The 22526-nt window shown below is 36.7% G+C and overlaps 1 protein-coding gene across 1 annotated transcript in view; it reads left to right on the top strand.

The window, feature by feature from the left end:
• Nucleotides 1-22526, top strand: part of Agmo (alkylglycerol monooxygenase) — a 262696-nt gene that overhangs the window by 105151 nt on the left and 135019 nt on the right. The window contains exons 5-8 of the mRNA XM_075947527.1: nucleotides 1977-2072; nucleotides 18488-18554; nucleotides 21736-21801; nucleotides 21894-21973. Coding sequence (XP_075803642.1) covers nucleotides 1977-2072; nucleotides 18488-18554; nucleotides 21736-21801; nucleotides 21894-21973 — 309 coding nt within the window. The remainder of the gene's footprint in view (nucleotides 1-1976; nucleotides 2073-18487; nucleotides 18555-21735; nucleotides 21802-21893; nucleotides 21974-22526) is intronic.

The following is a 22526-nucleotide window of genomic DNA, read 5'->3' as shown; positions in this document are numbered from 1 at the left end:
TATTGAACTTTGACCTCTTCAATAGATAAAACAAATTTCTTAAGAAACCTGTTCAGATCAGTTGGCAAAGTTATGTGTAACGAGCATACACAAACATAAAGTAGAGTGTGTAAATGTTTTCCAAATTTCTGGGAAACTGATTTGACATACATATGAGACATATTTTTCAAAATCAACAAATTAGCAACATCCAAGAAACTTAGTTCTATGTGTTTTAAAATTATAAACTATACTAATAAAGCAATAGATATACAGCAAGTGGGTATTCGATACAGGTATGCAAAATTTAAAGTAGCCTATATTATATGCATAATTGCACTTATTGAGAACCCACCTGTACATTTAAAGAATGCATTCTTCATACAAAATGTACATACTTAACATTTATCAAATGTAAATAACCAGGTCCTTTATCCACTATCATCGGCTTAAGACGAAGACTATGTTCAAGTCCTCCAGCACGCCCGTGTGTGTCAGTCTTACTTTTACCTGGTGCTGTGGGTGAAACTGAGAACGTTCCCCACTTGTGCAGTGGAGCTGTGTTCTCACACTAAAGCTTAAAGGGCAGCCTTGTGTGTCCACAGCTTCTTGGCTGTACAATGGAAAAGAACAGTTGTAGTTATTATAAGAGATTATTTCCACAATTTTTGCACAAATATAATATACTCTAAGTACTCATCTGTTAGACTCTGTCTTTCCAAAAATATTAATCATTGAACATTCAAAATATTTATTTTCTATTCTTTTTTAGTCAAGCTTTATTTATATTATGTACTATTCTATATCATATAATAATATAGAATTTTTGAAACTAATTTCTGAATTTTGTTCTTTACTATTAATTTAAGGAACCCAGTGGGCTAAAACTTCTTCTTTTTACCTTTACAAGGAAGTTTGTATTGAAATCATGATTGGGAAGTTGAATTCCTGAATAAAAAATCTATATTCTCTTATTGCTCATTGATTTGACCCATTGCTTTTTATCTATTGAAAATGATGAGATTCATCCTGTTTGCAATTTGTAAAATCTTATATTTTAGGTGACAAATTTAGAACAAAAATAAGAATTTCATAAATTTCTAATTTCCAATGCAACCCATTACTAAATATCCTTCAAATGACTCCATGACTGGGGACAAATGCTTTATACAATTCAGCAATTAAATAATAGCATTCAGGAGAATAGTTTTTAAAATATGCAGCATTTTAGAAATATAGATTCTATAAAATCATAAGTGTTAGGGGGAGTGAGATTCTTCTGAAATCTATTTTTTTGGGGGGCGGGTTCTTCCAGGACAATTATGCTGACCACATAAGAATGCTCACAGGAATAAGCTGTTAGGATGCCACAACAAAACCTACTTACTAGTCAATTCTAAGCAGTTTGAGGGCTTAAGAAAAAGCTGTTTTTCCATGACGTGGAAATATCCCTCTTTTAGGCAATCTGGACCCTTAGACTTGCTTCCACTGTCCTCACACAACACCTCCTACCTAAATAACTTTGATAAAATTTAAGACATCTTTCACCTTTAATCAATCATAGAAATATTAAAAAAGAAACAACATTCTACTCTTTCATTATGCCACATATTTTTCTTTTATTATGATTGCATTTTATTATGATAATGCTAGAGAACAGTTGAGCATTTGGAAGTGGTCAAGGTACAAAGGCATGTGCATTAAATTTTTGCTTCAGTAAAGTATTTGGGCATTAGAAGCCATCATTATACTTCTAGGAAACACATCTAATCTTCCCATGGTAAGGAAATAACATGTAGCCTTGATATTTTAATTACAAAAAATTAAATTCCCAAAAGAAGATTATCACTTGCAATCCTATCACCATGTGAAAAATTAAAATTGCGAAGGGATGGCCATAAATACATGGAAAATTATGCTTGCTGAAGAAGGATAGTTCATAAGGCTTCTGTTGAGGACTCATGATTGTAAAGTGAATAGATTTTTTTCCCTTACAGATTTTCTACTCTCCCTTGGCACTCTTCATACCACCTTCAGTATTTGCTGTTCACATTCAATTCAATCTCCTGTACCAATTTTGGATCCACACCGAGGTAAGAGTAAATGTGTGTTTGTGTGTGCGGTGTGTGTGTGTGTGTTAAAAATTTTATACTAAAACAGCCTCAAGCAATGTCCTAGAAATGTACCAGCAGCTGATTTATTGTGTAAGAAAAATCTTAGTCTGCCTTCTTTAAGGAGAAACATCTGTTCATTTTTATTCCTTTTATTCTGAATATATATTGCGAAGTTTATAAGATGCAATGAAGCCAGTTGGTCCCAATTAAATAAAATAATTTTTGAACTATTAAGTACCAAAATATTTTAATACTGTATTTGCTACAATATCTCGCTATATTACAGTTCATTAAGCATTACTCAACAAGAGATGTTGAAATGCATTTCAACTTAGAGATAGAAGTCTGTGTGTATGTGTGTATGTATGTGTGTGTATGAAGATCACTTAAAAATGTTTAGCATTTACAGAAATTAAGAAAATAATCTTGTAATCTTACTTACTTTAATTCAAGAGTTTGTTTTGTTTAAACTTGTTCAATTTATTATTAGAGTTTTATTTTGTTTTCTCTAGAAAACTGAATGTAGAAATTCTCAGTTCTAAAAACTTTCAGATCCTCAGGCTTGAATGATTGCAGATATATTACTAAGCAACCATTTAGATTATGAACTATTCATCTACATTTTACTATTAAATATAGAAATAACATAGACTCAGAAATATCACTACACGAACAGGAGACATTTAGAGCATTTGCAGCTCCTGGCAGCCTTTTGAAGTTCTGGCAGTGAACACATTGATAGATGGTACAGTGTAGTGCGCCATATCACCAATCATACCTTCACCAGACACCAAATCGTGGCCTAAAGAAGCATCATCTCATTGTCGGTAGTATCTCATATGCCAACATGCTTGGGATAGAAACACACCTACCCCAACTTTGGACATATGTATATTATTTAAAGGTCTGCCATGAAATACTGTTTGTTTATGATAGTTGACATATATCAAACAAGCTCATACTACAGCCATCTGAAAGAGTTGTCGAGGCCAGTTCTGACTCTAGAGGTCAAAGACCAAATTTCTTTAAGTCAGGAAAGGGAAGCATTCTCCTGATTTACTTGGAGGGGTTAAAGGAGAGTAGCATTTTTACAGCGGCTCTGCCCAAGGTCTCGCCTTGTGTCAGGCCCAGTATTAGTTAGGATACGGAATGATGATGTCTAAGAAACTACTGCCTTTCCTGTGTCTCTCCAGGAGTCCTTGAGCCAAGGTCCACTTACCTCCTCAGCAGAAGAGAGCAGATCAAATGCCAGTGGGGGATTATTTAAAGTTCAGTTCCCCTGGCTGCGTGCCTTTCCAGATGAATAGCAATATGTTAGAGCCTGTTAAACATGCTGCGTGTCATACCTTCGCAGGAACTTAAACAAGCAGAACTGTCTTGGATGGATTACATGAGAGACAAGCCCCAGTTAAGAAACTTATAGTTTGAATTGTGTCATAAGGTATAGATTCATTTCTGACAATTTCCATAGCTGTGAAATTCAGATAGCATATTTTTACTTGTTGACAAGTAAGAGAATTATTCAGGAGGAAACTGAAAACGTTGATGCGGTGGTGATTTCTGGGGAGATGAAGTGAATAGACATCAGGTGGAGGAAATTTGATTTTATTTTTAGTATTTAAATATTTACATACTTAATTTGTGTGTGTGTGTGTGTGTGTACGTGTGTGTGCGTGTGTGCAGGTACACCATGCATGAAATGCTTGTGGAAGTTAAACGACTTTCAAGGGAGTTACAGACAGTTGTTCACCATTATTTGGGTGCTGGGAACTGAATCCCAGGCCTCTGCAAGAGTAATCAGTGTAGAGCATTTACTCAGCCATCTCTCCAGCCCCCATGGAGGATTAATTTAAAAGAACATGTTCTCAATGTGTGTTTGTCTTACTTTCTTCATTAGAAGTTAACATAATCTAAGTTAACATAATCTAAGTTCCCAAACCTGACAATTAATCGCCAAGACCTACAATGTGGAAGAGAACTTCTTCAAGCAAGTTCTCCTCAGACTTCCTCATGAACCCTGGGACACAAGGATCACACAGGACACACACACACTTAATACATTTCATTAAGTGTTTTTAAGTGTAACCACACAGAGTAAAGGTAGGAACTATCAAACAGTCTATCAAAGTGTGCTCATCGAGGCTGAAGAACTGTTAGCTTCTTGCTAATATCCTCTGAGCTTCCTGAGCACTCAAATATCCAGCATCAGTGGCGTGACTCTCTAGTTAAGGAAACCTGTGCAAACGGCAGTCATTCCAGTGTTGGCCTTATAGCCTGGTCCATTCACGAACAGTTTTATTCTCAACCATCCCTAGGGTGTGCTTCTTACAAAAGAGGAAGCAGGTTCCTTAACACAGTGGTTTTTAGGAAAAGAAAAAAGTCACTTCTGTCACACCAGTACCTCTGAGGATGTGAGGAAAGAAAAAAACTGAGCCCAAAACATTTAATAGAATCTATATCAGACAAGAATGAAGTTTGATATTTTTGTTATTGTTTCACTGTGGACTCTTTTAGCAAAGAAATAGGGGTAACTTAGTCCCACCTCCTTTTTTAAAGTTGCGAAAATCCTTGCAATTGTTTTGACAGTCTGTTCTGATACTTTAAAACAAAACACAGGGAATACCAAGTCACTCTGCATAGTATGTCTTGTAACGTGCTGTGTAAATAAGGCTGGACTGGAATTACAGAAATCCACCTCCTTCTGCCTCCAGCGTTCTGGGGTTAAAGGCGCACGCATCATGTCCAGCTGTTGCTGAGTTTTTAATGTCTGGAGATTGACTTCTCATGAACCTAGGGTGTTGACAATTCTGGAAATGCATGACTACAGCACAAGAAGACTTTTAAATTCAAATATTATACTTCAAAGCTATAGATGTCCATTTCTTAGGTATTAAGTGTTCAAGGTTTAGCTGCATCATCACCTAATGGTGGTAATCGCCTGAATTAATTCAGAGTGCTATCATCTGTTACCATGCTCGAAAGGAGGAATCCTACACACAATTAGTTTAATGCTGTGATATTGAAGATTGGAATCATGACTTGATGGGTTTCATAACATTAAACTGAAGTTTTTGAAGAGTTAATTCAGCCTTCCTTCTTTGGCTTAGCTTTCCTGTATTGTTTTGTTATTTTTTTTTCCTTTAGTCTGTTTTTTGTAATCATGAGCTCTGAAACATGTTTTTCTCTGATCTCCTTTGAAACTTTTAGAGTTTTAACTTTCATCTGGACTGCTACATTACCCTTAAACTTGTGTAATTGAGACTTATGACAGGTGGTCTAGATCAAGATTCACTGTGGATCCCCAGCATAGAACCCAGTGCTATGGACACATGCACTCATTCCAACAGTTTTATGTATCAGATGATCCTGATACCTTCCTAACAAAGGAATTGACTATCATGTTAGTTCTGCTTTGGCCATCTTTTTCTTTGTTTATTCATATTCCTTCACACAAACCTCTCACAGCAAGAGTTATGGTGTAGGCTGTGACATTTGTTGGTATTTTCCAATCAGATTCTTGAACAACAATGTTAAAGAAAACATCTATTTCTTTCTTCTTTTAGTTCTGATTATTGTTTTTCCTATTCTTGATTTATCACATTGGCAAGAAGCTAGAGTAGAAGAGAAGAGCTAGAGACAGTTACAGGTGTATTCTCTCGGCGTGTGTCCTTGTGTCTGTCTCTCTGTGTAATTCTTTCTCCTACCCTCTGTCTGTTAATAGTGGTTATTTTAGTAATGACTTAAAAATCTTTTTATGTAATATGTGTGTATGCATGCTTGTCTCCATGGGCACTACCCGTGCAAATGTGAATCCAGAGTCGAGGATGTGTTTAACTGGGATTGGCAGTAACACTGATCTAATGGAAAGCAGTTTGTCCCGTGACAACATGAAGATTGCCTAAGGCCACCTTGCAAAATCAAAACTGATATGGTTGAGCAGACTGTCAATGTTTAACTAAACATACCCTTTGCCCCCAACACCCTTCTTCCTCTGTGTGCTTAAGGTTCTTGTTAGTAATGCAAGATAGGTTGAAATGAATAATTCCGATCTTTCCAAATAAATATTTTAATTAAAATCTTTTCTGACCTTTACAATATTACTTTTATTTGGAGTGAGTGGGACAGCCAATGTGTTGTCATCGCCCCAACTTTGAATTCTGGTCTAGAACTCTTGTTATAATTATTCACGACCCCTCTATCTTATGAGTAGTGTTCTTAAGTACATTAATTATGCACATCATGTAATTCTCCAAATATCATATTTATTGTAGACTTAACTTGCCAGTTTTCTTTTGAAGATATCTAGAAAATTAGATAATAAATCTAGCATAAGTCTCCAATAGTTTGTTTTATCTGTACTTTTCATATTTTTTTAAACTCAAACTTCTTTCCAGTATTATTTTCTCTCTGTCTGAAGAAGTCTGCTATCTGTTCTAAATTAGTATGCACTAATAAGTTTCTTTATCATAGCAGCTGATATGTGAGTTAAGTTCAGAAGGAAACTGTGGAGAGATTCTGGGTTCTTTTGTCCCAAAGAAATGTACTGAACAGAAGGATAACAGAAACCAAATAGGAGGTTCTATTACAAAAGAAGGGAGCAGGCAGAACCCCAAAAGTTTAGTAGCTCAGACAGTAACAATGCACAAAGATAGCGATGCTTGTTATATAGCATGGTTTGGGTGTTCATTTGCATAGTTTGGATTCTGTGTGCATACTTTATTTCATATAAATTATATATGCATCTTCATTGCTTATACATTTTGCCAGCATCTTGAATTTCCACCCAAGTGTATGTATTATAATCTAACTCCCTATTCAAGGATATGTATTAGTATTACAATAGCCATAGGCCTCATCAGATAATCTGGAGCCCCCGGCCTGTGTTAGAGATGGAAAGTTCCTAAGTTCCTTTTAATTGACCTCAGCTGGGGAATTTCTAGATTTCTATTGTGCCAACTTGTTTTTTTCCATACAGTAACTTTCAAGGCTATGAGTGGGCTTTCCTCACTCTCTACTTGTCTTCCCAAGTTAAGTTGTATTCTTAAGATATTCTTTATACACTTTCATTTCTGTTATCAGCATCATGCTCAGGCCTGCTGCCTCAGTTCCTCAGCCTTTGTGAACTCTACTTTAAGAATTCAGACAAGCCGGGCAGTGGTGGTGCACGCCTTTTATCCCAGCACTCAGGAGGCAGAGGCAGGTGGATCTCTTTGATTTGGAGGTCAGCCTGGTCTACAAGAGCTAGTTCCAGGACAGGCTCCAAAACTACAGAGAAACCCTGTCTCGAACAACAACAAAAAAGAATTTAAGGACACAGGGTATAGTAGAAAAGACAGGACAAGTCTGCTACAGAGAAAAGTGAAGCACACTCAAAGACTGAGACTGGACAATGGCAAAAAGAGAACACAGTGAAGAAACTAATTTTTTAAGAGTCTTTGGGACAGTTTTTCTTTGAACATTTTTCTGTCTCTATGAGTCAGGGCTTGTTTTCAGATTAGGTCTTAATTAGGGGACAATAGCCTGATTCTTTTCTTTAAAGGAAAGTCTTCTGATAGATAGTTATTAATCTGGACAACAAAAGTAATGTTTTTATAAAAAGTAAAATAAAATTAATTATTTCCCCCTTCTTTTTCCTCCCTCCAAAGCCTCCTGTAAAGCTCCCCACCCTACCCCTGCCTAACTCCATTGTGAATTCATAGCATATATTTTATACCTAAATACATGAAACAACTTGGTAGTTTATTTAGTGTTACTTGTATGTATAGGATATCAGGGATGACCAATGGGTATTGGATATTCAATTAGAGGCTCATCCCTGGGAAAGACTACTTCTCCAGCTCCCAACAGGTGTCGGGTGTGACCTTGTAGACTTCTTCCTCCCACTTTAGAACGTCCATTAATGTGCTATTTCTCAGGTTTTGTTCAGAAGGTAAGATTGGTAAGATATCATGAGTACAGGTTCTTTTCATTTTTAGAGACACCAACTGGCAGCAGATTTTCCTGGTCCTCTTGTTCTAACAATTTTACATTTACTTTATGTGCTCTCTAGACCTCGGCTTTAGGAGCTGTGTTGTAGCTGCATCCGTAAAGACTCTGGCCTCAGAAAACATAGTTCTAACTCTTCATTAGAGAAGCTCCTTTTAGCAGCAGATGGTGACTATTACTGAAAATACAGCAGGTTCAACTGCAGGAAGTAATTCCTGTAATTATTATCAGAAATTTTGGCTCGTCTCACCTGGGCTACCTACCATGCATTAACAGGAAAACTAGGGTCACACTCAAGGTTCTTAGTCTCATACATTAAATAATTTGAGGGTGGATTCAGAAGAAATCTCAAAACCAAATTTCTTAGGGAAAAAACAGTTAAAGAAGCTGAAAATCTTAGCAGGTACCAGGAGGATGAAGAGGATGAAGATGGAGCAAAGGAAAAGGCAAACTGCAAGCAGCCAAACCAGGAAGGCAGAAATGGAGGGAGGACATGATGTTCAATATCTGTGTAGTCTCTGAGCAAATCCAAGAGATGTAAAAGAGAATAAAATAAAAGTTATGCTTTTATGACTAATTCAGAAAATCAGGATTAATTCAGTCATAAATGATAGCACAAGGGTCAGAATTTTCTGGGAAGTAAAAGGACATTATCTCATCAAAGGGATACTTATTCCAGTCATTTCTTTAGTGTTGATTGAGTTGAATACACCCTCTAAGTAGAATTTTAGGTCCCCACCCAGAGCTGTATTTACATATTATTTCCTAGGAGGAAATAAGCCTCCCCCTTTAATAAGCCTTCAATGATAGCAGGAGATAAGCAGAGTCAGAGATCCAATTCAGGTACCATTCTTTTGACTAAAATTCATGTAGTATATAAGCCTTAAAATAATTAAAGAAAGTGCTTATCTGGATCGAGTTGTTATGAGGCAGTCCTGTGTAGGATTGTCATTATGAAATGCCATGAGAAGATACAGCTCCTTGCAAGCAGCATCATTACCAAGGCTGAGGGTATTATACTGTATGGGAGTGGAGACAGTGAGTTAAGCACTGGATGTATGTATTTTCTGCTCTAGCTTCCTAACTATGGATGATTTAGCATAAGAAGATTCTCTCAATCTCTGGACCCTGGGTCTTTACTCTGATAGACTGCAGTTTAGAATTGTTAGCTAAAATAACTCTTGTACCGGAAGTTGTTCTTGTAAGGGCAAAAATAACGTAATACATATTACTCTTTGTAGGTTCTACTCTAATGATTGAAATTTTATTTTATGATATTTGCCTTTAAATATGCTCTTTTACATAGTCACTCTTTCTCTGGACTGCCAGCTCACAAAGAAATGACATGGAGACTTCTTATTAAGAGTAAAAAAGCTTGGTCTTAGCTTAGGTTGTTCCAAACAAGCTCTTAGGACTCAAATTTACCTGTTTATATTAATCTATACTCTCTGCCTTGTGACTCATTCTTCCTCCTCAGTACCATAAATCCCACTTCCTCCATGTCTACTGGCAAATCTCCTGCACCTCAGGTTTTTCCTAGAGTTCTTGTGTCTGCCTAGAAATCCTGCCTATCATCCTCTCCTGCCTAGCTATTGGCGGTTCAGCTCTTTATTTAGCAAACCAGAAAGTGCCTTAGGCAGATGAAGTAAAATAGAGACTCATCTTCACACAGTGTACAAAATGATTATTCCAACATTCTCTCTCCTACACACACACACACACACACACACACACACACACCTATTCACCCATACAAACATGAACAGGCACACACATAGACACAGAGAAATATTTGACTTTAAACAGATTTGTATGGCTAAATATGTTTGACAAACAATTTAATAATGGAGATTAAACTTTTGAGAAGAGAAACCAAGTTGGAGATTCATATGTCCTTTGTTGATTTGGGAATATGAGTATGTCAAAATAAGAGTTATGGAATATTCAAATGCATACAGCATACATTTCAGGACTTCCAGGACTAGAGTTTTTAAATTATATATATTTTATATATATAGTTATTTTGCCATCCTTCTAGTATATGTACCGTGTGTATGTATTCCTATTAACCTGCAGAGTTCAGAAGAGGTCATCAGAGTTCCTGAAGCTGGAGTTGTCAGTGGTTGTGACCTGCTGTGTGGGTGCTGGAAACAGAACCCTGGTCCTCTGCAAGACCAGGAGGTTCATTTAAGCACTGAGCCTCTCTCTAGCTCTCAGGGTGGATTTCTAAAATACACTACTCAATTTATCAGTTTTTAAAGCATTTCCTCTTAGAGTAGCATCATGTTATTTATAACAATGTGGCTGATTTTATCATTGGACACACGAACTGGCAAAATGATACTTAAGAGTGGACTTTTTAGGATTAATGTGGTTACGACTATGGCTGCTTCCTGTTTTCCTCTGGTAATTAAAAAGGTATTAGAAATAAGTCACTGATAAAGAAAAGAACCCATGAATTTAAGATAGACCAAGAGGTTGGGGGCATATGGGAGGAGCTACAGGGAGGAAAGGAAGTAGAAGAAAAATTTTGTAATTATATTTCAATTTAAAAAGTAATGATTAAAAAATAAGTCACCAGGAATGCATCTTTCCTTGAGGCAACATGTTTAGAATTTGGTTGTATTTATTTTTCTTTAGAAAGTTATTTAAATGTAAGATAAAACAAATTAAATGAATGCCAACCTTGTACTAACAGTGTTTTCTTGTAGAAGACTCCTGTAATCGGAAGTGTCAAGAATCAGCCTCCCAGATAATTTATTATAAACCCAGTCTTTTAAAACTTGTTTACTATCTAAACATAGCCCAATGCCAGACTCTGTTCAATCCAAGACTTTAAGCCTTTAACCCTACACTACAGATCCATCAGAAACATACTCCCTATGAAGCACCTTATGATCACAACAGTCTGGATCCCTAACGATTGTTTTATTTCCAAACTATAAATATTTTTTTTCACTCCTTGGTGTGGAAAGTCAGCTACTTCCATATTACATGCCTACTGGTGTAGTAAACTGCCGAATCAGATAGGAAAACATCTGGCCATGAATAAATCAGCATTTGTCTGGGATTTCAAAGTGTAAACTAGGCAGACAAGCACATATCCTAAGAACACTTTCTCCTGCTTCCCTGTAGAGTTTGGCGCTAATATGCCTGCCACCACCATCTGTCTAAATACTAGAGTGTGTTGTCCTGAATTAACATAGCAACACTGGTGGAGGATGCAATTAAGGTTTTGTTTTTCATTTCTTCAACAGACCCTCAGCAACAATATAAAATATTCCACAAATCCTCAAGCCAATTAAGCTCTTAACAAAGAAAACAATGAGTAATTAAAAAAATCAACCAATTCAAAGTAACAACTATAGGTCTTTTTAATATATAGGTGAATGTGGTTCAAGAATTTCACAGCATTTTTTTCTAAAATTTTAATTAAAAATTCCCGCTGTGCTACTAATAGTAAAATGTACATTTCTATAATGTTCTTTAACATTTTATGACATCATTTGAAGTAAATCATTTGATTCCCAGATGCAGCACTGTAATTTCCTTTGTATATCTGTGTCCTCTCAAGAAATCTTAGAACAAAAATCTTGTGTACCTAAGAAATACAGAATAGATGAAGCTGATGTTGATGGCCTCCTGGCCAATAAAGAAGTTAGTGAATAAAGACTTCACTTTAGTGAAGCAAGACTGTTTAGAGCCTGCATCTTTACTATAAGTTTTTTCACCTTGAGATCTAAAAGAAAACTCAGGTTGTTTCTTACTAGATTTTACCAACTATGAATTGAAACTGGTTATGAATTCAAATCAATCACATATGCAGTAGTCACTGTAAAGAAAAAAAGATGAGTGCTTTTCTTGTCAGTCCCAAGAGAGAACAAAAGAGCAATTTGTTGTTTTTAATATTTTGTTAATATATTTTATCATAATTTTAACTTTTTATTGGGAGTTACTCAGTCTTGTAAAGAACTTCACTTAAGAATTTCCCATGCAGTTTATTTCATTTGACTTCTAAATTCCTGTGGAAGTTCTTAGCATCTGACAAGGCACAGAGTGCATGAATGCTAAGATAGAGCTTTCTCGGTTAAATGCAAAAGTCAACCTAAATACAAGATTCTCATCATATTTAAATGTTTGGTTATTTATACAGTACAAAGAAAGTGGTTATTAGTAATTTAATAGTTAAAGTAGTAATCATTTGGTATTTGAGAATATATTTAACATTTAATATATGAGATATAGATCTAATAAAGGTGAACATAAGACACAGACATGTACATTGACACATGTGTGCTTCATGTGTTTTATTTGTAAGTTGGAATAAATATGACTGTTCAATGGTGACAGAAGTATTTATAACCATTCATGTTTCAAAAACATACATAAAGTAGTGTAAAAAATTATAAAAAGTCTTCATAGATATTATATACATTTATATGTACAAATATTTAGATCATTCATGCATAGATTTCTGATTATAATTAATAAGCAAAAAGGAGAGGAGGAAGGAAATTAAGAAGATGGTGAACCGCAGGAAAAAGAGTGTGGTATTAAACTGTGAATAAAAAACTCATTGCATTACAACTGTTAGTTCATTTGAGTTTGAGTTCCATGGCATCGGTTTTATCTGAAAAATTTTTCCATTTTCAGTTGCACTTAAGGTGTATATTTCTTTGTTGAATAAAACATACAATGATGACAAATGAGAGCTGATAGATGCTTAAGGGACTGACATAGTATTCCTCTCGCACTAGGTGCATTGGAATGAGGAGACCCACAGTGATCTGGGTCTCTGGTCCATCAATCATGCCTGCTGCCGTAAGTCTTGAGCAGCTACAGTCCATGTCACCGCTCTCAGCCATGTTCATCTGAGTGGCGCCCTCGCTCCTGAGATGGAGATGTCTGTGTACTCAAGGCAGTTGCTCCCCAGGATCTATCATATTGCTGCAAGTCAGTTTTATAAGGAGAATTCCCAAAAAACACATGCTCCCTAGAACATACTGTACCCATTAGCTGTGTTACTTCTCACACAGGAAGGAAGATTATTTGTAACCATTTCTTACTAGGAAATAACATTAAAATGAGCCATAGACTCATGAATTCTTTCTGAAAACTGGTTATAAATATCCCTATGGATTTTCAAGTCTGTATTTTAGTATTTTAACAGCCATTTTCAGATATAAAACCTGAAGGAACTATTACATGGTATTCTCAACATTCTTCTAAAATTTGATAACAAAGTAGAAATACATATTTGTTTTGAGATTTAGCAAGCATTATTGTTATTTTCTTACTTCTCACAGGGCTAAGGGAAGAAAATGCATTTTTTGAGGTATTTTAATTCACTGATTTGTAATAAATTAACTGAATATTTTTGTTGAAAGTGATGTTTTCCAATTTTCGTATGTCAATAGCCTTTTGGTTGTTTTTTTTTTTTTTTGACAGGGTCTTTCTGTGTAGCTCTGACTGTCCTAGAACTCACTCTGTAGACCAGGTTGGCCTTGAACTCAGAAGATTTGCTTGCCTCTGCAAAGTGTTCAGTTAAAGAGGTCCTTCACCACTGCTCTGTGTATGTTAACAGCCCTTTTTCTTCTTACTGAAAAATGAATATAGAAATCACCAGTTCTAAAGAATATTTGAGAACAAAAATTGCATAGAACATAAGTTATCTGCCTAAGAAATAATTTAAAATAGGACAATAACTGAGAATAGAATTTTTTTGAACATTGTTCCTACTCCAAGCAACATTTCAGTTTGAATTTTAAAAAGGCAATGTTTTTCAGGTAATGGGTGACAATCAGAAAATGGGAAACATGTGATCAGCTGGTGATAAACATTAATTAGTGGATTCACTGTGCATTTCATTTCACCACAGTGGAATCATTCAAACTGATCACTGAGATAAGACAGCAGACTCACCAGCCTTTCATCTGCTTAAGACATTGATTGTGACTCTAGGGTAAGCAACATGCAAGGATTTTCACAAGCTTACTTAGAAACTACAGGTGACACAGGATTTGACATTTCTGTGTCTGTCTCAAATCTACATTCTAAGAATTCAAGAATTATTAAATGGGCTCTCCTGACAATGAGCATCAGAACTTATTTAGCCATTCTCTCTCCTATATTGCTCTGTTGTTTGCCTTTATCTCCACTTCACCTTCATTTTGGCTGTTGCTTTTAATTGCCAAAATGTTTAATAATTGTTATGCTTGGTCTTACTTTCCTCATTTTCAATCCCGTTGTTCTGGACATATTTATTACCTCTGTCCTTGAGAATGACAACCAGACTCAATCCTTCAAACACTACTCCTCCAATATCCAAAGAAAAATGTTCAAATCATTCCATAATCTTCCTTTGACCTGAAAGGGCCTGCAGGAGAGGTGTCTATATCCCTGTGGCATATTCAACCTCAGCTCTAAGCACATTCCATATCAGCTTATTTTGATCATGTGCATTGTCTTGTACAATTAGATCACCCATCCGGAGTAAGCCTTCCATACACTAGAGGTCAATAGCATTCCCTGTCGCTGTGATAAATAAAAGTTTCACCAGGATGAGCAAACCATCGCTGTGAAAGCATAAGAATGTGAGGATGGGAAGGCACGTTGATCTTATAAATAGGCTCCTACAGAGCTGTCATGTGTTGATGAAGCTCTGTTTATGCTGTAGGAAATGAGAAGGGTAAGGCATTCTCCTTACTGGGATGTGATACTTGTACATAGAACAAAAGAGACACAAGAATTAATGATTTCACAACATGTTTCCAAATTTGGGAGTGAGGGCAGGGCAAACTGTTGGAGAAGGCTGCTTGTTCCTCCTGTCTGTCTGTCTAGCTTAGACCCAAAATAACCACACAGAAACTGTATTAATTAAATCACTGCTTGGTCTATTAGCTCTAGTTTCTTATCGGTTAACTCTTACATCTTAATTTAACCCATCTCCATTAATCTGTGTATCATCACAAGTGATATTAGAAAGACTACATGGCTTATCATAACTTTCTAAAATGTAGACGAGTGACTTAGCCCCTAGAATTTCACATTTTGATGCTTTTTATGATAGAAATTGATCTGTGCCATATTTAAGCCCTATCATAATAAATTTTTGCATTTTCAAATAACTCATTTAAATCTAATACATGAGGACAACATTTTTGCAAACTTAGAATGGGTCTGATTTTTCCCAGAGTAACTAACATGTTTTCAGGAAGTTGAGTTTCAGCTAGATGTGGTAGAATTGCTAAATAGCTGAATTTGCAAAAGTGGGCGATAATTAAATCATTACGCTCAGCTCTTATTAAATATTAATGAATTCTCCATGACTTTGAATCAGAGAACTTTTTTACATGGGAACTTCTGACCGGTTTGTCTGAACAATGAGTCATTTGCCCTGTGGTAGTCTTCCTCGGCTCCATGGTCCTTGTAAGCACAGTACCAAAGAATTTAACTCTGGTTTTGCTGTGTCATAGTTGGCTTTTACCTAAAAAATTTCAAAGGAGCTTTCAATATTGATACCACTATATTTTGGCCTAAAGGAGCAAAAGGTTTCTCTAAAGAAAAAAAACTTGACATTAAAAAAAAAATAAAAAGCACGCCACACAGCCCAGACTCTAGGCATCTGAAGCCACTCACTCGGGTGGCTTTGGATCCGGTTGCACACATGCCAGGATTCGAGTTCAGAAACCCATCTGTTCAGCAGAAGCCACTTAGTGGAGTCCCCTTCATCCCTCTTCTTGTTTGTTTTTGTAACAAATGTTAGGCACCAGAGAGAGACAAACATGGGTAAGATGGCTTTCTCCTTTCCCATCTGGTTCTCTGCCAGAGACCAAAAGTCGGATCAAAATCATCAGTTGGTAATGTTCTGAAGGCTGAGGAGCCCACTCTCCCATTTTGCCATCACCAACCAACCTTCTGTACACAAAGTTTTCCACCAGTAGCCCATGAGGTAGTGATAGGCTGTAAGAAATAAAACACACTCCTTCTCAAACCCTGTGATTAATACTATATTTGTGCGACAATAGTTTTATGCTTTATTTTGGAGGGCTATAATGTAACAAATACAAGACATAGATTCAAAGTACATGACAATGCTGAAATTAATAATAAGAATCCACAATCCTTGATATCCAAATGAATTCCACTATTCTGATAGGGAAAAGGAGATGGATTTGGAGATTAAAATACATTTCTTCTAGAAATAACCAGAAAATAGGTAGATAGAACACACCACCCCAGGCCAGATATTTAAAAAAAAAAAGCAGAAAGATAGATGGACAGGAAAGACAGATGAATGAGAGGAAAAAAGGAAGGAATCATAAAAAGGAGGGAAGGAGGAAGGAGATGAGAAGAGAAGAGAAGAGAAGAGAAGAGAAGAGAAGAGAAGAGAAGAGAAGAGAAGAGAAGGGGCTGGGTATGTTTCTGTCACATAGTTCTTAGCAATACATCTGTAAAAGTCAAATGGATTTCACACCAATTTACATTATCATTATATCTCCATTCACATTCAAGGACATCTCCAATGTAACTCCATTCACACCCAATTACAGCATCATTGAAACTCCATTCACACTCAAGGATATCACTATTGTAACTCTATTCACACCTAATTACATCATCATTGTAACTCCATTCACACCCAAGCTCAGCACTAGTGTAACCCCATTCACACCCAAAGAGCACTATTGTAACTCCATTCATACCCAAGGACATCACCATTGTAACTCCATTCACACACAAGGACAGCACCATTGTAGCTCCATTCACACCCAATGACAGCACCATTATAACTCCAATTACAGCCAACGAAATTATCATTGTAATTCTATTCACACTAAAGGACTTCATCATTGTAAGTCCAAATACAATACCTTTGTCATCTAATAACCTCATGGCAAGAGAGCATGGCTGGAGAGAGGCTAAAAGGAAGAAACCAGGAAAGGGATGGAGGAATAGAGAAAAATCTAAATTAGCACATGGCATGTAATTATTCACATTCTTTTGCATGCAGATATCTGCCCTTTCAGCAGAAACTGAGACACCCTGAGGAAATTACAGCAGAGGAGAAGGTTAGGACTCCCTTTCAGGCTTGTAAATAACAGACAGTAGGGAGACCATGTGGAGGCCTGTGTTATGGTATAGGTTGCTGTTTGCCAATGAGGTTATATCTTCAGTTTCAGGAGGATAGGTGAAACCACAGGTACAGAATATTGTGAGCCACCCCTACTTCCTATATCTACAGAACTACTATAGAACTGATTTTAACATTAGAGATTAATAAAATAAAGCCAAGCACATCCTCATGAGTGAATAATTTTCATAGAAAGTGTTTCTGGGTCTGGAAAGATGGCCCAGTGGTTAAGAACATGCTCTATATTGCAAAGACCTGAATTTAGTTCCCACCACCCAGGTTTGTTTGGGGGCTGAGAACTGTCTTTCACTCCAAGGATTCATCTGAACCACTTGGGCATGGCACTTAGCTCCATAAGCCATACTAAGAAGCACACAAATGTGCATAATTAAAAATTAAATAAATAAATTGAAGAATATTTCTGAATTTAGACATCTGCTAATGGCTTAATAAACATCACTATATATTGATAAATTATAAATTCTTTTTCATAAATTTTTACCTCCATTTTTTGTAAGGAATTCAGAAAAATAGAGAGAGTCGTGTATTTGTGTATGTTGCTTTTATTAAGCAGAGATTTTGATTCATTTCTGTCAAATATTCTATTTTTCCTTCTACTTTCATTTCCAAAGTATTTTCAAGCAAAGTCTAGATCTCCTCAGTTATGCTATTGTAAAATTGCACTTTAATACCCAGTACTAATGCCTGTATCACTCTAAATCAAATGGGTTTTGCTACTAATCCTCTCATTACCCACAAGATAATGTTTAAGATTGTTGCTTTGTTTCAAATAGTATCCAAATAGTATGCCCCCGTTACATTTTGTCATTGTGTCATGAGCAGTTCAGGCCTTTAAGTCCATCCTCCTGTTCCTTCTCTGTGCCTATGACATATTGCCTGCTCCTTGAATGTCATGACCGGTAGTGGCTGTTTTTCCCATTAGCCACAGTGCATGCAAGATACAGTCACATTTACAAGTCTGGAATTACATTATTTTGCAGCACTATTATTATTCTTATTTTAGAGACAAAGAGCTTAGCTGGTTTTCCTGGGATAACACAGTAAACCATGGGAATCTGGCCACTGAACTGAGTCGGGCATGTCTGTGACTGTCATACCGTATCTCAAGCAGTTTGATGAGCACCACCTTCCTGTGATGGACGGGGTAGATAGAATGAGCTTGAAACTTTCTGTACCACATCTCTCATGTGACTGCCATGTGTTTGTGCAATACTCAGGGGTAACCATGTGTGTGGCTCTCTTTTATTATACACAGGTCATCAGAAGCCTCGGTCCCTTGGAACTGGTCCTTAACACTCCCAGCCATCACAGGGTTCATCATGGTAAGATAGTTTTGTGGGTTTGCCTTTATTGTTTCATTAAAAACTGCAGTGTTATTTTTGTGCCACTTTAGCAGATACAGACCTTGCACTATTATACGTTGTATAAATAATTATTATTGTTTCCCCTTCCCTCTTCGTTGAAGCCGGAGCTTCAAAGTTGAGAAGTGACCTCTCTCAACGGTTTCCCATCTTATCTCCTTGTAGCTGGGAAGTGAGTCAAGCAGCTAGATAGGAATGGTCCTCTGTGTCAGTGCTGGGGAGCTGCCCTGTCTACACTGGAATTGTTAGTCTTTACAAATATTGGATTTGAAAAAAGCTTTTATATTTGAAATATGTGTACTACATAAAATAAAACAGAAGTCAATCACAAAATTAAAAAAATAAAACAGAAAAACAAAAACAAGCTTGTTTTAAAAACCTAAAAAATGCATACTGGGATTTGCAAAAACCTGATAACTAATGCTGTACTCTGCTAAATTTACTACCTAACTTAGCACATGCGCAATGACTCGAAGAGAAGACTCCATGCGGCTGGTGCCTAAGGCAGAGACACGAAGTTTAGGGAAAACCACAACGTGTTTTATTTGGGCACCACAGGAACCATTAAGAAGGTGCATTATCTGTGACTGGAAAATGAATGTAAAGTTGGAGTGTGTGTGAACTATAGTGTTGATGAATACATAGTAGATTCTGCATGTTTGGAGACCGCATAGTGGTGAGATTGTCTCAGTCACTTCAGCATACACTGGCACAAATAAATCTTAAGGGCATAATGCCGAAGGCACAAGACAAAAAATGAACACCGTGCCTTTGCTGGTCTGAACCTCTGCCTTCACAGACAGTTTTGGAACAGGACAGGGTAGCCTTCTTGAAGGAAACTTGTCACTTTCTCCCTCGCCTGGACCACAACAACAGCACAGGAGAGGTTGTGTCTAGTGCTTCCAAACTCAGACCTCTCCTTTCCCCAGGGAGCAGTTAGCAGGGGAGTGTAAGATTCTTGTGGATTCCTGCGCATAAACAGAAAAATCTGGAAAGGGGAGTCCACACTGAAAAATAAACAGCTTCATTTCTTCTTCTTTACCTCCCCTTCCCTATTCCGCAGACCGCGGACAGACCTAGTCAGCATGAGCAGAGTGCTGTCCTTTGGGACCAAGACTGTGGTGAAAGCTGTCCGGGCACCATAGGGTGCTTAGCAGAGTCTGTGACTGAAGCCTGTTTGTTGTACCCTCCTCTTACAGTGATGCCCCCTCCAATCTTCAGATGTTGCCTCAGTCCCTTCAGGAGCAAAGCACTCTCACAATTGGTGGAGAACCAGGGTTAGATCATGTGTAAACTCTCTGCTCCGTTCTCACGTGTGCATGCACAGAACGTGTGTCCACGAATGCACATGCACGGTTTATTAGATTAAAACTCTTTTCCTTTGGATTTAGTAACATTTGTGTAATTATGCCTATCTAAGATTCAAAACATGTAAAATAAAAATTGTTGCCAGTTCCTTGCATTAAGTTTAAATTGTAATTTTTATGTTTTGGAGCTGGAAAATTAACATATTACTAAAAGTACTAATTCCAAGAGTAATTTAATTTTTAATTATGCCTTTTATTATTAAAATAGTGTAATATTGTTCTAATTTTCTTTCTGAAACATCAGCAGAGAGCAAGACTAAAAATAGCATCAAAACAAAACTAAAAGCAAACACATACATTTCCTTTTAAAAACTTTATTTTTATTGTTATGATTTGTGTATGGGGGTATTTTGCCCACATGTACACCTGTATACCACATACATGTAGTCCCCTTGGAGGACAGGAGAGGGTGTCAGATGCCTGGGAACTGCATTTGTAGATGGCTGTAAGCCTCCGTGGGTGTTGAGTATTGAACCTTGGTCCTCTGTAAGACCAACCAGTGCTTTTAACAGCACACCATTGCTCAAACCCCAAATACATCTATTTCCATCTCACTCCCTTTTACTTTCCTCCAAACAATGTGATTTTTCAATTATTCATTAGTTTTATAAAAACAGCTATGTGACTATATCTTGACATTTAACTAAAACATTGGAAAAATGTGCATAAATTAATAAAACCTTTATCTCTTTAATAAATTTAACACTAAAATAGTTAAAATGAGACTATGAATAGAATCTACGTTTGTTTTTTAATTTTTGAGATTATAAATATAACATTTTACCCTTCCCTCCAAACCCTTCCGTATGCTCCTCCCCTCTCCCCTTCAGATTCACAGTCTCCTTTTTTTTTGCTAATTATTATTGCTTCTATATATTTTTGCTATATGATATATAATGTATATTGTAAGTTTGACAAAAAGACCTGGTTGAGGAAGAGACCTGGTCAGTCATCCTCATCAGCTTAGACTATGAAACCCAACATGGACAAGTTCAACAGAACGGCTATATATGGGCTGCCCATTCATGCTCCAGCATTGTCAGGGCACAAATTACAAATTTTTAAACTATAAGTGCCTGTGCTGGGCCAAGGTCACCTGAGAGGTCACATCTGAGACTGTGACAATTTCATTGAGAGCAATTAGATCCTTTATCAGAAATGCAATATAATTGCAATGGCCAGGACCAATACAGTTGTAGTTGCCAGGATACAGAGAAGTTTGCAAGCTATACCTGGTAGACAAGATGGATGTCTAAGACTAAGTGCCCTGTCAAGTTTCCATGCTTTCTTGACTACTAAGGAATCATACAGAGAAACTCAAAGCAGCCTGCCTGCCTCACTGCATAAGTGGGTGTTTTGGTTTCGCAGGAAGTTGAAGGCACATTGTACCCAGGAGTCATGGACTCTAACCTAAGAAATCTATGTCATATGTCTGTCAAGGCAGGTTGGCCAGGGCAGCTATGTGGTTCTCTGAAATATGTGATGTATATGTATGCATATTCTTAAAAACAACCTTCTCAGTCTGTAATATGCTACTTGTATGTATGTTTTCAAGGTAGACTATTTGGTACTGAACAATTAATTGTTGTCTTCTCTAGGAACTCCCAACTCTCCCCAATTGCTTTTGGTTATTTGTTTAAAGTTGGGGAGAAAGCATATTTAGAGCCACTTCATTGCTTGAATTTTTCTTGCATGCTTTAAAAACAAGAGAAAAAATATTTCAAAAGCTCAATTCCATGTATTTGAAAAATTGTTTTTAATATTTTGTCTCACAGGCAGAAATCGTTACTGCATAGACAAAAACTATGCTGGCACTCTTATTATTTGGGATAGAATGTTTGGTAAGTAAAATGTACAACTACCAAAAGAGTTAAATTAGCTGCTTTGGGATTCATAGAAAATCAATAATCACATTGTAATGTTTATCTTCCAGGGACATTTGAAGCTGAGAATGAACAGGTTATTTATGGTCTAACGCATCCCATTGATACATTTGAACCATTCAAAGTTCAGGTAATTCATCTAACATTGTCCTTCCTGAATGCATACAATTTCACAAATTTTGTGTTTAAAAGGAAAACAGTTATTGTAGGTGGAAGCACATTTCATTGCCGTGAAAAGATGTTTTACATATAAAAGAATTTGAAATAGCTTTAGCAGTTAAGCGATATGAGTCAGATGGGCAAAATCCATTAAAACTCATTATAAGAGTTTTTAAATGTGCCTTCTACCTCAAATGCAAAAAGAGTAACTTTAAAAAAAAACATGTTTTTTTTTCTTTCTCAGAATAGACCTTAAATATATTCATGTATTCAGGAACAGTGGTGCAATGTGTAATTAAGGCTGATCCCACAGTAAGAAAAATATTGGCTTCAAGTTTTCAGCCTCTGGTTAGAAATTCAACATGAGGCCTTTGCCTTCTCGTCTTAGAGCTGGGTGTCAAGGGGAATTATCCATCAGTGAGCTACCTCTCCTGCTAGGACTTGGTGGAGCCGACCCATTTTCCATCAGACATGTGGTATTGCTTGTTCACTGGCCTTAGTGGTTGGCACTAGAGAAATGGAGA

This window comes from Microtus pennsylvanicus, chromosome 14, assembly GCF_037038515.1.
Source record: "Microtus pennsylvanicus isolate mMicPen1 chromosome 14, mMicPen1.hap1, whole genome shotgun sequence".
NCBI lineage: Eukaryota > Metazoa > Chordata > Mammalia > Rodentia > Cricetidae > Microtus > Microtus pennsylvanicus.
This window is presented reverse-complemented; position numbering and strand designations above follow the sequence as displayed.